Raw genomic sequence first — 14,437 nt, 5'->3', positions numbered from 1 at the left:
AGCAGATATCATGGTACCAAGCTGGATTGTTGCCGAGGGCATACTTGGAAATTGAACTCTGCTGTTATCACATTAATTAGTGATAACTTGGTGCATTCATCATGAATAAAACATTTTTTTTGTTGTATTCCCCCCGTGCAAAAAAGTTTGATGGTGTTGCGTTTCAGGTTTATTTCAGTCAAATTAAAGAAACGTGTTGTTTTCATATGTTTTTAATTTGTTCTACCATCTCTTACATTTTTCCATTTTGTTCCAAAAAGCTGGAAATAATTTTTTTATTGATAATCTACTGCAAAGGTAGGAGGAGATAGGAGACCACTATTGTCCCCTAACCTAAGCACTTGATAATGCTTGCTTTCTCAAATGTTCAACTCCCTCCCTGTGACAAGAGATTCACCTGGGAGGACAGTCAGACTGATGGAGAAGCACGGCCATTGTTCAAATGTGCCATGCTGCACTGGATGAATGAATTCATACATTAATATGCAGGGAAGGACAAACGTCAGAGGAAATAAAAAAGGGAGTCACAACTTAGTAGCTTGTAAAATACTTTTTATCTCCTCACTGTGAATGTCTCATTACAATTTAAGAATTCCCCGAAATATTTTGCACTCAGGCATTTGTCCTGCCAGTAAAATATTCTTTTCAATTTTATTTTCTCTTTCCCAGAAAAACCTTCATTTTAATCATGCCCTATAGATGCAACATATAGAACACTATAGAAATCCAGCAGAGCACACGGTCAGCCGTGCTTATCGTATCCCCTCGTGGTCTTTGTGCTCGCCCCTCTTAAATGCATGAAGGATTAGAGACATAATCCCGGAATCAATAACTGTGCCTCAATTCAGGGGCGGCACTAAACATACATAAAACATTTCTTCATACAGCAGGCTCCTCCAACAGCAGCGGTGAAATGCAGCCCCTCTGATACCTGAAACTGCAGCACACTACAGTCAACCTCAATATTCTATACTCTAGTGTGTGGCGGTCAGTTGACTATCGTTTCAACTCATTAAGAAGAGAAAAAATATGTGTCATATTTACTGACTATTTGCACTCAGGTAGAATTTGATCAGCTCCCATTGAAGGGAAATACTGGAAATAAGGCAAAGGTTCAGCCTGGCTTTTTAGTTCCCCATGGACCAACCCAATCCATGATCCAGCCTTTGAGTTATGTCGGTCGTAGCTACTTCGGCAAGCTAGATCCAGATCCCATAGGTAGAGGACAGTGTGGGTAACCCTGTAGGATAAATCAGAGTACGGATGGATGAAACTTTGTGTAGTTTCTTACCATGTATTGCAGAGGTGCTGAATGGCTGTTCCAGGCGCAAGCAGAGTGTCTGTGATCTCCGCAGTGCTGACGTTCAAGATTTGGTAATCAGTCGGCAGCGAGAGCGCTGAACAGGGGCAGTCAGCGTGGGGCACACATGAACCTCCGTGCAACAACTGTGAGGGACACAGTAAAAAACTTTTACGAATCTGAAACAATTCCTTCGCTTTCATTAACAAACCGGAGTCCAGACCTGTCCAGGAGGGCAGCTACACCCAGGGCTGCAGGGTCCAAGTAGACACTGAGTGTGAGGCCACAAGTCCTCACAGGTATACGGACAGGAACCTGCACAGTCACTGAACACCTGCCCGCTCGGACACTCTGCAACAAACACGCACAAATAAAAACACACAATGAATTACACAACGTCTCTGTATTTCGGTACGCAGACCAGACAAGTGTTCTGTTCTCTTCTCTGTGCCAACTTCACAGTCTGTCTTCAGAGAGGATTAGCATTTGAGGTCACACCTTTGATTACACAACACCAAAAATACACGTACTGAAAATATCACCTATTAAGGGCTCTTGTGAGTTGCTTGGCAACCACTTTATTTGACTTATATTCAGGATTTATATTGCTCTAAGGATAGATAATGTTTATGTTACCAGGCAGGCAGCTGTTGGTGTTACAGACGGTGTGCTGTTCGAGTGGTCCAACGCAGGCCGTCGCACCAGGCTCAGGCTCTCTGAGGACCGTCTTGTTCCGCATCGACGACCCACCACCACATGTGGCACTGCACTCGGCCCAGGGCGACCACTCGCTCAACAAACAACCCACTGGATAGAGGGAGGGAGGCGGTACGAAAAAAGAATGGAGGATTGACAGGCGATAGCGATAAATAACGTGTTAAACGTTTAATTAAATATTAAAATTAATTTTGCATGAAATTGAGTCCGTCCTCCATATCCGACCTGGACATGATGGCAGGTCACAGTTCTCCGTCTGCTTGGTGGCAGCACAGGAGGGGCCTCCCTCCGTTTCCTGGCAGAGGCGTGTTCTCGTCCTCTGGCCACGTCCACAGGAAGCTGAGCAGGAGCTCCATGTGCTCCAGGGCTCATAAACTGGGCAGGGAAGCTTGGTGCACACCAGAGTGCCATTCTCACACACACTGCATATAGAGGATATTTAGATAAAAACCTTGATCCCATAATAAGGTATCTGATTTGTATAGGTAAGTTTACCCAGACCTGAACAGGCCATAAAATCTACAGTCTCCTCCTAGTGGTCAGAGGTGGTGAGACAACCTCAACCTCATTGTGATATTCACCTACTTTCTAAAAAAAAATGCAGTTCGCACAAAGCTGTTCTCACCAGGTGTTACAGTCCACGGTGACCTCATCTTTAGGACGGAACTCCAGCGTCCCATTGCCTGATGGGATACCACACCGACACTCTTCTAGTGGCACACAGCGACCGTCCTGCAGCAACTGTCCCTTCGGACACCGACAACCTGAAAAAAGATAAAAGATATTGTGCCGACTGAACAAAAAGTCAGTTATCAAGAAGAACCTGCTGTTCATGTCAAAGATTACCTGCATGACAGGCTCCTTGCAGACACTGAACATGCTCCCATAAGTCAGTGCAGCTGCGAGGGCACTGATTGGCGCAGCTCTCTTGGTAGGTCCGCCCCCTGTCCTCGCAACGCTCACCTAGGAAACAAGGAAAATCCACCTTTCACACTCTTTATAAATAAAAGTAAAGCAAAGTTCAGTGCATGTGGCAAAAAAATTCTGGCATTTTTGCCACTATTTGACAAGATACAGGAAAGGTCTGTTAAAAAATATTAAAATGGTAAATAAAGGACAGGTGTACCAAGGCAGAGTCCCGTGTTGCAGCTCTGGCTTTGGGTCTGTTGGCTCCTACATCGAGGTCCCAGAGGGGAGGCCAATGGCCGCCGGTAGCGCTGCCTGACTCCACCACTGCACGGGTCAGCACAAGCTGTCCAGGAACTCCACATACTCCACTGACACAGATCTGAAAGAGCAGAGTGACCATCATCCTCATCATCATCAGCCTCTGCCGTCATCTTAATTCTAATGGTCGTAATTATCGTGACGACTGGTGTTATTGTTATGATACTCATCATCATCATCAATAACAAAAAGTGTGTCGGCTGTTTGTGTACAAGAATACTTGAGCTGATTAGATTTCTGATTAATGTGTTGAAGATCAGAGTTTGTACTATTTATTCGGAGTAAATGAAGCTGCTGTTCATCCTAGCAAAGCAGTTTTTTAGATTTCTGGTTCCACAATGATGAAGTACAACACTTTTAAATATTTTGACATGCAAATCCAACTTAAGGTCCACTGGGCATGGTCGTAATTCTGAGCCATTCCAATTCATGTCTGAAGGAGAAAAGGCAGGCGCGCACACACACACACACACACACACACACACACACACACACACACACACACACACACACACACACACACACTAAACCCAATCAAATTCATGTGTCCCCCCAGATACTCTTCCCTTTTTCAAATCCCTTTTCCATTCTCATTCCTTTGGGGAAATCGTGACAATAGGGCAGCAGAGATGCTCAGTAATATTTTTCACTGTGGATGCGGATTGCAAAGTGCTTAAACTATCTACTGATGGCTACTATTAATCTATACTGCCAGCAGTGAACTGACACAATAAATATCCACACAAAAACCAACGGAAGCCTGGTACTTTTTTTTTGGTTTCAATTTGAGATAGGCCGACCGCGCTTTCAAAGACATGGCCTTTCTTTTCTGTTCAAAAATGCATCCCACACTATACAGTAGATCCTGAGTTGAAGTGATTCAATTGTGCTGCCACTAGATAGACTGAAAAACTTGGTATGAGTTTCTGGCACGGCCCTAAACAGATCTCATGTTTTTCAATCTGCAATTTCCATGTTATTTTCCTCGTCTGTTGACGACTCCAATAACAAAGATTTACATAAAAATAATCACAAAACTAATGAGACAGTGGTCCCACGTACTGAACAAATCTTTGATGGGTTTTTACAAAATTCACTCTCAACTGGATTAAGATTTTTCTTATTCCATTGTAGAGCTGTGTGCAGTGAGATGACTCAGACCCTCCTCGCTCAACCCGCCCACTCCCTATTCAAAATTAAATGTGCTTCATCAGCAAGAACATTTCTAAGACAATAAAAACGCCACCAAGATCAAAATACATACTTACACGTTGATATTGGCTACAAACAACAACACATTTGGTCTTTACAAATACAAATAATGTGGCGACATGTGCATTTGCATCCAGAGTGGGGAAGTGAGAAGCGAAGTGGTCACTCAGGTGTGAGCTGACGCACTTGGAGGTGTCCACTTGTAACCAGATCACCCAAGACACATGTTAATGCAAGTATGAGCAGGGTCAGAAAAGCAGCATATATTTAGGCAACACAACCCCTTTTGAAATAAAGGACTTGTCACGTTTGTTTGTTTCTCCTTTTCATTTGATTAATTGTAGAGATATTTACTCGTGTTATTTTGCAAGTTTCTCTTATATTAATCTTGTATTTAATTATATTCTTTCAAATCCAATCTCATTGTGTCTGCTTATACCGACTTGGGTCTCTAATGCAGCTTAACATCCCTTTACGTCTTATGTAAAACACTTTTGAATTGTGTTGCATCCTCTTGCATTGCATTCTACAATTTCTCAAGATGGAATTATCGCCCTCTCCTCTCCAGAGAGCGCCATGCTAGAGTCATTTCGTCAGCACAGTCACTGTGACAGTCACTCTGACCCAATCTATAATTAATTTCTTTCTTAGATGCCACGCTTGTCTGGCTCCGACTAGTTCAGCGCGACGTCTGCCTAAAATCATTAGTTGGGAGCAAAGTGTCATATTGTTGCCACATACTGACTGGCAAACTGCCGAATTGATTACTTTCCCTCAGAATGGAGTTAAAGAGGGAACTGGAGCTTGACGAAGGCAGACTGAGGAAAAGAACGGAATAAACGTGAACCCCTCTTTTTTGCCCTCTCGGACAAACACCATTACCTCTGCAGGTGTTAGCATCTGGACAAAGCCTCTCCTCCACAAGTGGCCCTGGACATTGGCTGTCCTCCTCCTCTCTGGTGACAGGAACACCAGAATCAAGGTCCAAACAAGCCCGGAAACGCCGCTGGATTGAGACCATTTTAGTGCCACTGCTGACCTGGTCCTGGAAAGTGCTGTTCTGCAGGGAGGAAGAGGGTGCACAGGGGGAACAGGGGGTCCACTCTGACCACTCGCTGATGATGACTGAAAGAAGGAGGAGAGGAAGAGGCAGGTTAACAAGATGAAGGAGTGATTCAATACTGAATCATTGTGCTGCTTACTTACCTTCACATTCACTCAAGTCACACTGCAAAGTCCCATCATGGCAGAGGCTGGAGAACAGACAGAACAGATATTAACAGTATGCAAAACCAAGCCATGGATACCAGACTATGTAAAAGAGATAAACAGATACTATTAAATTGAGACCAAGCAAGATAGTGGATGAAAACAGAAATAACAGAGGAGGATTAAGAAGTGTAACCATGGTATAAGTTCCTCAAATTGTATTTATCCTATAAATGTACTGTTGATCCAAATTTGCATGATGCAGAAAATCAAACTACTTTGGTGTAAGGGGACAGGAGCAGACAAAATTAGCCCCTGTGCCATGTCTTCATTTATTTTTAGAATGCCAGAGTCTAACCAGGTACTGCAGCCTAATGTGACAGTGGAGCCCTCGGGGACAGTAACAGGTGTGGGTGGTTGCCCTGAAGCTTGGTGCTGCAGGTGGACGCAGCCACATTCCTCTGGTGGAACACAGCTACCGTTCTGCTGCAGCAGGCCCTGAATGGAAACAAAAAATATAAATGAAAGGTAAGAACAGGCTCACTTGTAACATGGATGGCAACAGTTATTCTCCTTTTTATCTATAGTATGATGCTTGACAATTATAAACCCCTATATTTAAATGTAATTAATATTAAAATGTTCAGTCACAAATCATTTAGACAGAATCCATAGTTGAATTATGATTACTGGCTTGTTCTACACCTCTGGAGATCTGCGTTCTGTTCCATATTTCATTATCTCCCCTCCCTTCAGCTGTATGGGTGCATCATCAGTCTACGGTATCAGAGGGTTTTGCAACAAAATCAAAGCTGGAACCTCATCAACTTGGCCCAACAACACTAAAAGATTGTCATCACAACTCATGCCTGATATCATGTATGAACAACAATATGTAGCACAGAATGTTACACTTTCTAAATTCATACCGGGTATTTTTTTTCCCACTGGTCTTGCACACATACTCGTCTAGATGAAAGCAGCTTTGATGTGACATTAGAGACGAACACACACAGTGGCTAATCTAACTGCCTATCAAAGTAACATGCAGCCATTTACACATACAGATTGCAAAGCTTTCTGGATCATGTTTCAAAATGTTTGTCACTTCATAGTTACAGTAGCTTTCAGAAACCACAACCATGAACATGAAAGACAATTTTGAATAAGTGTGACTTATTTCCGTGCACATTTCAATATACTGTAGCACCTGTTTATACTATAAAGCAGAGTAGGGCTAACGAAAAATTCACCTTCGGGCAGTAGCAGCCGGGTGTACACTCCCTGACACCTAAACAGAGATCTCCTTGGCCCAGCAGCGCACACTGCTTCTCACAGGGTGCACCGCAGTCCGAGTATACGAACGGGGCTTCACAGTCTACAAACAGCAGAAAGATCAAAAAAATACCTTAGTTCATGGACACTATGAACATGTACAAAGTCACACACATCACTGTGGTCATTAACTCACCACCACACTGACTGAGGCCACATGTTCTGCTCTGCGTTTCAACAGGAGTGCACGGTTGCCCCCTGGTGGCCGGGGACAGGGCAACACGGTAGCGCTGCTGCCTCTGAGAGGCACAGGAGCACTGAGACCAAACGCTCCACTCTGACATTGGGCAGCCTGCCGACACAAAATAAATAAATCAACCAATGTGGTGCAACAATGCAGGGTTTAGACAAACAATTCATGGAATGGAATATAACTTCAACTCTGCATATGACCCAGGTGGGAATCACTTAAATCATGTACAGTATCTACAATATGAAACTCAGATGTGCACTGCTTCACAATGGCAGGACACAGTGGCAATGTATGGCCAAAGTTTATTAAGCAGACCACTTTTTCAATTGTCCTCTGTGGACTTAAGTCTGCACGTACCGGGACAGGGCTGTTTGTAACACAGCTGCGTCTCCTCTCGGTTCCTCTCAGCCTCAATCTCAGTGGGACATGCCGAATCTCCACCCTCCTCACACACACACGCCCTGCGACGTGACACAGACCCCGCACCACAGCTCCGGGAACATGGGGACCATGGCGACCAGGGACAAAGGTCATCTGGAGACAAGGAGTTAATACGATCAGGGCAAATATGAACTGTTTTTCTTGTAATAGACAAACAAATACTGTATAACTGTGGCATTTATGAGTGTGTACAAACCCAGACAAGGAAGAGTATGACATTCCTGGGTCTCTCTCTCTGGCCCACTGCAGTGAGACCCATTGTTTCGTGGTGGGGGGTTGATGCAGGCACGGGTTCGAACCTGTGCCCCTAGTCCGCAGGTCACTGAGCAGTCAGACCAAACTGACCAGGGCGTCCAACCACCGTCCACTGACAACAACACACATAACTTGGTCATTTGAAAGGTACTTTTCTCCAGGCAATTAAGCATCTGAGTCAATTCTCTGTATGTTCTTTCTTTAAACTAAATGAGTGCACACTGCAGTTTAACACTACACCGCATCTACTCCTTGTCTTTTAAAATAAATGTTGTGACCCACCTCTGCAATCAATGTCTTGGCAGTAATCTCCCTCCGGGGTACATGTGCTAGGAGGCAAAATAAACGGGACAAAAAGCAAGAAGTGTGGAATCTCATTTCCTTCTCAGTGCAAACCCTTTAACAGCCAAATATTCTTTTCTCCTGTGTTTGAATTCATCCATCTCACCATTGTTTACACTCTCCCTGCAGCCAGGTGTGTCCTATGCCGAGTTCCTGGTTGTCATGGATACAGAGGGGTGGGCAGGATCCTGGGTTGCAGGATTTATGCTGGACTTCCTCAAACTGGCAATCTGCTCCTTCAGTCTCTGGGACCATAGACCTGATGCACAACAGTGTCACAAAAAGTATGTTTACATTGCTGTTTTTTTGAAAAGAGTAGACATTACATATAAACATATAAAAAACAGGTAATTCGGAAATTTCTGTTCCTCACCTGTATCTGGTTCTCTGGCCCTGCCCACAGGTAACGCTGCATGAGGCCCAACTGGACCAGGAGCTCCAGACACACGTTGCCTGGCAGCTGTGATTGGTGCAGAGGAGCTGTCCATCAGAGCAGCTGCAGTTGTTACAGTCCGCCTGATGCCAGCTACCGGCCGCCCAAATTTGTCCTATCGAGTCCACACAGTCACACTGCCAGAGCTGCACACACATCCCATCCTGCTGCAACTGGCCTGGACAAAAACACACATAACACACATAACACACATAACACACATACCACCCACACCCCCACACCCCCACACCCCCACACCCCCACACACACACACACACACACACACACACACACACACACACACACACACACACACACACACACACACACACACACACACACACACACACACACACACACACACACGTGTTCTATGTTAATTAAAGGACATGAGTTTCATTCATTTCATTACAGTGCAGCTGCTGGTTTACAGTATCTCACTCTTCAGCAGCTTAATACTCCTGTAAATTTGTACCATCTACTCACTTACTGCATCTGTCAGCTGCTTGGTGCTGGGCAGATGGTGTACTGTACAGTTTATATAATTTTTTATTTATTTTGAGCTAAAACATCTGGCCTATGGTGACTGAAAATGAGATTAATGAGAGAAAAGTATTATATCTAAAAGTAAAATATCTGTGGACTGAAAAACTAAAATCTTGACGCTAAAAAGCTCTGTAGAGCTGTGGAGACTTGCAGATGTACGTCATTATAGTAACACCCTTCACATTAACGCTTTCATTTGAACCATTAGTAATATACAAATATTTATTAGTGCTGCTTTTGGTTCTTTTCACCTTCATTGTATTGGAGCACAGACTTCCCAGAGACAAATATCTGAATATACTCTGTGTCAGTACAATATATTAAGAACACAAACAAGGTCATAACTAGTTTTGGGGTTAGAAGCATCCAGGCTATTTAAGCAGCCGACCTGTGCAGCCATGAGCTCAAATACACATAAAGGTAAATGGTGCTTATCGGTTCAGTGCCAGCAGGCCAGGGAGCTTTAAAGAAGAGTCACCCAGATATGCAGACAAACACAAATGGTGGCTTATCTCTTAATAAAATGACAACAGCCTCAGTACCTTCAGGGCAGCGACAGCCGGGCTGACAATCGGTGTTGCCTTGGCACTCGATGCCCTGCTGGAAGTCTGCGCAGCGCTGAGGACACTGGTTGGCACACATCACGAACTCCTGGCCCGGCGGGCAACCTTTCTCGTCTGGCAGTACACAAACAGAAGGTCATAAAAAAAAAAAATTCCCACGACGCTACAGGGCATTTTCTCCACATCAACACGCCCAACCGAGCATGCTGATAACAGGCTGTGCTGAAATATTGACCATAAAGATGTACCTGAGAAAAAAGCCACATGCTGAATCAATTAGCATTTGTCCGTGCACAGGCTGGACTAGCCCTAGGGGTCATAGTAATCGAAACTCAAAAAGTGTGAGGCGACCAAGCTGGGTCTGTCTCACCACAGGGTTTGGTGTTGCAGGGCTTGACCTGGTTCTTCTCTCCGACACACTTTTTTCCACCGTTCTTGGGTGGAGGGCTGGAGCAGGAGCGAGTGCGTATTGAGCGCCCGCCGCCACATCGCTTGTCACAGCGGGACCAGGGGCTCCACCGGGACCAGCCTCCGTCCACTGCATTGTCCAGACACATAAACAAGCATGATGACAAAAACACAGTGAATCCAAACCAAACTGAGGAAACCTGTGACCTGTCATCACAGGTAACCTTAGTTTGGACAAGTGGTGTGAGCAATTTAACTAGAGTGATTATTTCTTCTTCTTCTATGTTTCTTTTGAAGGATTTATAGAGACTCAAAGTGGTATCCCACCTGCACAACACTGAGAAAGGTCAGAATTAAATGAATAAAACACTTTACATACCACGTACTTAAAAAAAAAAAACATACACTCTACTTTAACAGATTTTCAAAGCATGGTTTTATGTTTACTGAATGGGTCCAACTGAAGAGCACAACTTGACTCTACACGCGGCACTGGTTGGCTGACCTCTGCAGGGCCTGATGTTGCAGAAGCGCTGCTCCTGGTTCCCTCTGAGGATGTCTTCGCACCACGAGCCATTGGTCCCGGGGCTGAGGAAGGTTCGGATCCTCTGCTGCTGACCCACGCCGCAAGACCGCGAACAGAAGCTCCACTCCCCCCACTCTGTCCACGAACAGTTCCTCGTCGCACAGTCTGCTCCCACACACACCTCGTCTCCGTCTGGTGATACATCGCACAAGACTTGATGCACAGCTGCTGAATATTAGTGCAGCTTAGTTTAAGTAACCAGGATGGTGGTTGGTATATTTGCTTTTAAATTCTTACTCTGACCATTCACTATGTTTGCAGTATTTGTATAATAGCAGTCTAAAAAACAGTTTCAAAAAAATAAATAAATACAGTTTGCCCGCACTAATCTTCTCTGATGTCTGATCAGTAAATAAAGTCCAATACAAAATCTCTGCTGTCATCTGTGAGATAAAGCGTGATGAAAAACATAAACCAAGTCACTCACAAACAATCCCCAAATGCAAACCCAACAGATGAAATAAAATTCACACACACACACACACACACACACACACACACACACACACACACACACACACACACACACACACACACACACACACACACACACACACACACACACACACACACACACACACACACACACACACACACACACACACACACACACACACAGGCTCTGAACATATGTCCCTCTGTTGTCTGATATATTCAGTTAAATGAAAAAGCTTTGAAGTAGTTTTGTACCAGAAAACATTTTTTATGAATACAGACACTTTCATTAACAATCTGGAGATGCCTGATACCAGTGCAGTGCTCCACTATTAGCTATTAGCTAGTATTTAATAAGTGAGTACCCCATTAACTCTTGTATATTCACAATTTACTTGCTGCTATTAGATATTATATAGTTTAACACTGTGTTAAAGTGCTGACGAGAGGTTTATCTTACAGCGTCAGCAAGCAGGCGTATTGTAACATTCACATTGTCAGTATATTGATTGACTGGTACGAGGAAAGTTTTGGCATCAGTCAATGGAGAGACACAGATAATATGATTGCTGCTCATACCTGGACACTGGGGCAGGTTACAGGCCTTCTCTTGGTGAGAGCTTCCAGAGCAGGGGGGTTTTACACACTGTCGATGACGGGACTTCATGGCCGGCCTGAGAGCATCGGTGCAGGTCTTGGTGCAGGGACTCCACAAGGACCAGGGAGAGAAGCCGGCATCCTCATCTAAAGAGAATGGATGAGGAAAGAGGACATTTACAAAATCATTATTTTAAAATGTTTGAAATGGCAGAGAACGAGATATACGCTATGTGGTATTACATTTAATAGGAAAGGATTATTTACCTGGTAATACTGGTTCTTCTGTAGGACCAATAATGACTGCAAAAAAATAAATTATAATTAGCTGTACAAGCTACGCTTTTCAGTTTTGTGCACTAACAAGAACTTGTGCCGTCTTGGTTATGGTTATGTATTCACACATACAGTAAGGACTCTGCCTAAAATACCCCCTGTGCTGTACCTGGGCAGTCAGGGGCCTGGCAGTAGGTGGTTTCCTGGCGAGCACCCTGGCAATCTCTTCCTCCGTGGGCTGGGGCAGGCTGAGTGCAGCCCCTGAAGCGGGTTTTCAGTCCCAGACCTCCACAGGACAGTGAGCATGGGCTCCAGGGGCCCCAGGGAGACAGGCCACCATCAACTGGGCAATGCTCCAAGGAACAATTCCACCGGCCGTGTTCACAGCCGCTGCATGGAAACAGGTCGGGAGACGGGATGAGTTGTGGTGAGGACAGGAAGGTAACTGCCAGGAAGTTAGATGAGGACTTGAGGCAACCATTTTGCATATACGTGTATATGAACAGTTTAACTGCTCACCATGTGCTGCAGTCATGGACCAGCGTGTCTCCAGGCTGAAGTTCCATTCCCTCAGAGATGTTGTAGAGGAGCAGAGATGAGACCGGCGAGACAGAGACACTCTTCAAAGATGCCAGAAACTCTTTGTCAACCAGACATGGACACTCCTGAAACACACACACACAAACAGAATAAAAAAATGTCAACTCTTTTTCAACCATTATCAATCTATTAGAAAACTAAAATCCTTAGAAGAGAGGGAAGTCACCTGCAGGCAGACTCCATGGTGTTGGTAGGTGAGCAGAGGGCAGTGGCAGCCTTCCTCGCAGCCATCTGAGTAGCAGCCCTCTCTGCCGCTGACCTGAGCGCAGCTGAACGGACAACCTTCACCTCGTTCACACTCCCTGTACAGCCTGCCAGGTGGGCAGCCCACCTCTGCACAACATGATATATGCACATTGACATTGATTAAAGATAACAGACTACAAACATACAGGTTTTCTGCAAATAACTTTGATGCCATAGCTACAGACGTATTACGGGGGGACTCACCAAGACAGACCTGGGTGTTGCACGTCTTGCTCTGGCGACTGAGGCCACTGCACGGTGGAGAGCTGCAGAGACGAGAGCGGGACTGCTGCCCTCCACCACAGCTGACCGAACACACAGACCACTGAGACCAGGGCAGCCACGGGCCCACGGAGTCTGGAGGCAAAGCACACATCGAGATGTGGAGAAAAGAAAATTCTCTCTGAAGGCAAGGGTACAAACATCTTCATAATTTTATGGAACAAACATTGTTTCATCATTCATGATATTGTATTGTTGGATATCTCACTTTACAATACGGTAAATTTCACCACAAAAAATGTACAGTAGGTCGGGCCATGGAACTTTCATGGAAAATTCAGAGCATAATGTAAAATTATTCACTCATCAAGTTTTACGTTGGATTGGCCGGACAGCACTACCTGTGCACAGGTGTATGTTGCAGTCTCTCTGCTGCTCAGCGACTCCCAGGCAGCCTCTTCCACCACTCTGAGGAGATGGATTATCACACTGTCGTCTCCTGAAATTGACTCCTCCTCCACAAGGAAGCGAGCACTCGGTCCAGGCTGCCCATTGGCTCCAGCCACCGTCGACGTTGCAACCGGGCACCGACTGACACTGCAGAACCCCAGCTTCACATGAACTGAGACAAAATGAGAAAGACAAACACAAAAAGGAAAATAAAGATATATCTTTTTTTTTATTGTATTAAATATGATGTAAGCTGATTAGCTAGTATTGTACCAGTTTTTGCAGTCACTAATGATGCTGTCTCCTGAATTTGCAAACTGCCAATCAGATCCACCAGGCCATACCCATGATGCATTACTGGAATCTAGGCCTCCTGCCCATACAGCAAACAGACAAATCAATAACCACGGACAAAAGTCTATTAATTAAACCACTTCCAGTTGTAGTTGGCAAGTAAACAGAGTGTGGATCTAACCTGTGGCAGAGCTGTTGTGGTATTTACAGCGACACTCCTCCCTGGCCACGCACACTCCGTCCTGCAGAACCATGTCACCTGGACAACCGCAAGTGCGGCTGCACCCAGGGGAATCCAGGCACACTGTGTCACCATGGAGATCCGAACAGGAGCGAGGACAGGGCTTCCCACAAGGCCACTCTTCCTGGCCTCCACCGCAGTCTTCAGAGGACAGGATGAATTACAGTTTAAAGACAATTAATACGTGTTGTGCCACATAGAAAAATCTAATCCTCCGAGGGCTGAGGTTACGCACTGGTAACCAGATAGACAAAGGTGTGGGTCGGGCTAATGAAATAATAATACTACTGGCAAATAGATAAACACATT

General features: G+C 44.9%; 1 protein-coding gene across 1 annotated transcript in view; it reads right to left on the bottom strand.

The window, feature by feature from the left end:
* The window catches only part of sspo (SCO-spondin), a 52,828-nt gene that overhangs the window by 13,780 nt on the left and 24,611 nt on the right, over positions 1-14,437 (bottom strand). The window contains exons 74-102 of the mRNA XM_047329981.1: positions 14,069-14,269; positions 13,867-13,966; positions 13,545-13,765; positions 13,126-13,278; positions 12,842-13,008; positions 12,595-12,740; positions 12,245-12,465; positions 12,067-12,102; positions 11,782-11,946; positions 10,687-10,899; positions 10,144-10,311; positions 9,753-9,887; positions 8,605-8,842; positions 8,338-8,490; positions 8,172-8,218; positions 7,831-8,001; positions 7,551-7,727; positions 7,137-7,292; positions 6,919-7,043; positions 6,024-6,163; positions 5,663-5,709; positions 5,339-5,581; positions 3,144-3,305; positions 2,864-2,980; positions 2,643-2,781; positions 2,243-2,439; positions 1,937-2,107; positions 1,524-1,651; positions 1,292-1,446 (exon numbers count right to left, since the gene is read on the bottom strand). Coding sequence (XP_047185937.1) covers positions 1,292-1,446; positions 1,524-1,651; positions 1,937-2,107; positions 2,243-2,439; positions 2,643-2,781; positions 2,864-2,980; positions 3,144-3,305; positions 5,339-5,581; positions 5,663-5,709; positions 6,024-6,163; positions 6,919-7,043; positions 7,137-7,292; positions 7,551-7,727; positions 7,831-8,001; positions 8,172-8,218; positions 8,338-8,490; positions 8,605-8,842; positions 9,753-9,887; positions 10,144-10,311; positions 10,687-10,899; positions 11,782-11,946; positions 12,067-12,102; positions 12,245-12,465; positions 12,595-12,740; positions 12,842-13,008; positions 13,126-13,278; positions 13,545-13,765; positions 13,867-13,966; positions 14,069-14,269 — 4,492 coding nt within the window. The remainder of the gene's footprint in view (positions 1-1,291; positions 1,447-1,523; positions 1,652-1,936; positions 2,108-2,242; positions 2,440-2,642; positions 2,782-2,863; positions 2,981-3,143; positions 3,306-5,338; positions 5,582-5,662; positions 5,710-6,023; positions 6,164-6,918; positions 7,044-7,136; positions 7,293-7,550; positions 7,728-7,830; positions 8,002-8,171; positions 8,219-8,337; positions 8,491-8,604; positions 8,843-9,752; positions 9,888-10,143; positions 10,312-10,686; positions 10,900-11,781; positions 11,947-12,066; positions 12,103-12,244; positions 12,466-12,594; positions 12,741-12,841; positions 13,009-13,125; positions 13,279-13,544; positions 13,766-13,866; positions 13,967-14,068; positions 14,270-14,437) is intronic.

This window comes from Scophthalmus maximus, chromosome 21 (genome assembly GCF_022379125.1).
Source record: "Scophthalmus maximus strain ysfricsl-2021 chromosome 21, ASM2237912v1, whole genome shotgun sequence".
NCBI lineage: Eukaryota > Metazoa > Chordata > Actinopteri > Pleuronectiformes > Scophthalmidae > Scophthalmus > Scophthalmus maximus.
Note: the sequence above shows the minus strand (reverse complement) of the source record. Positions and strands in the feature narration are given on the sequence as shown.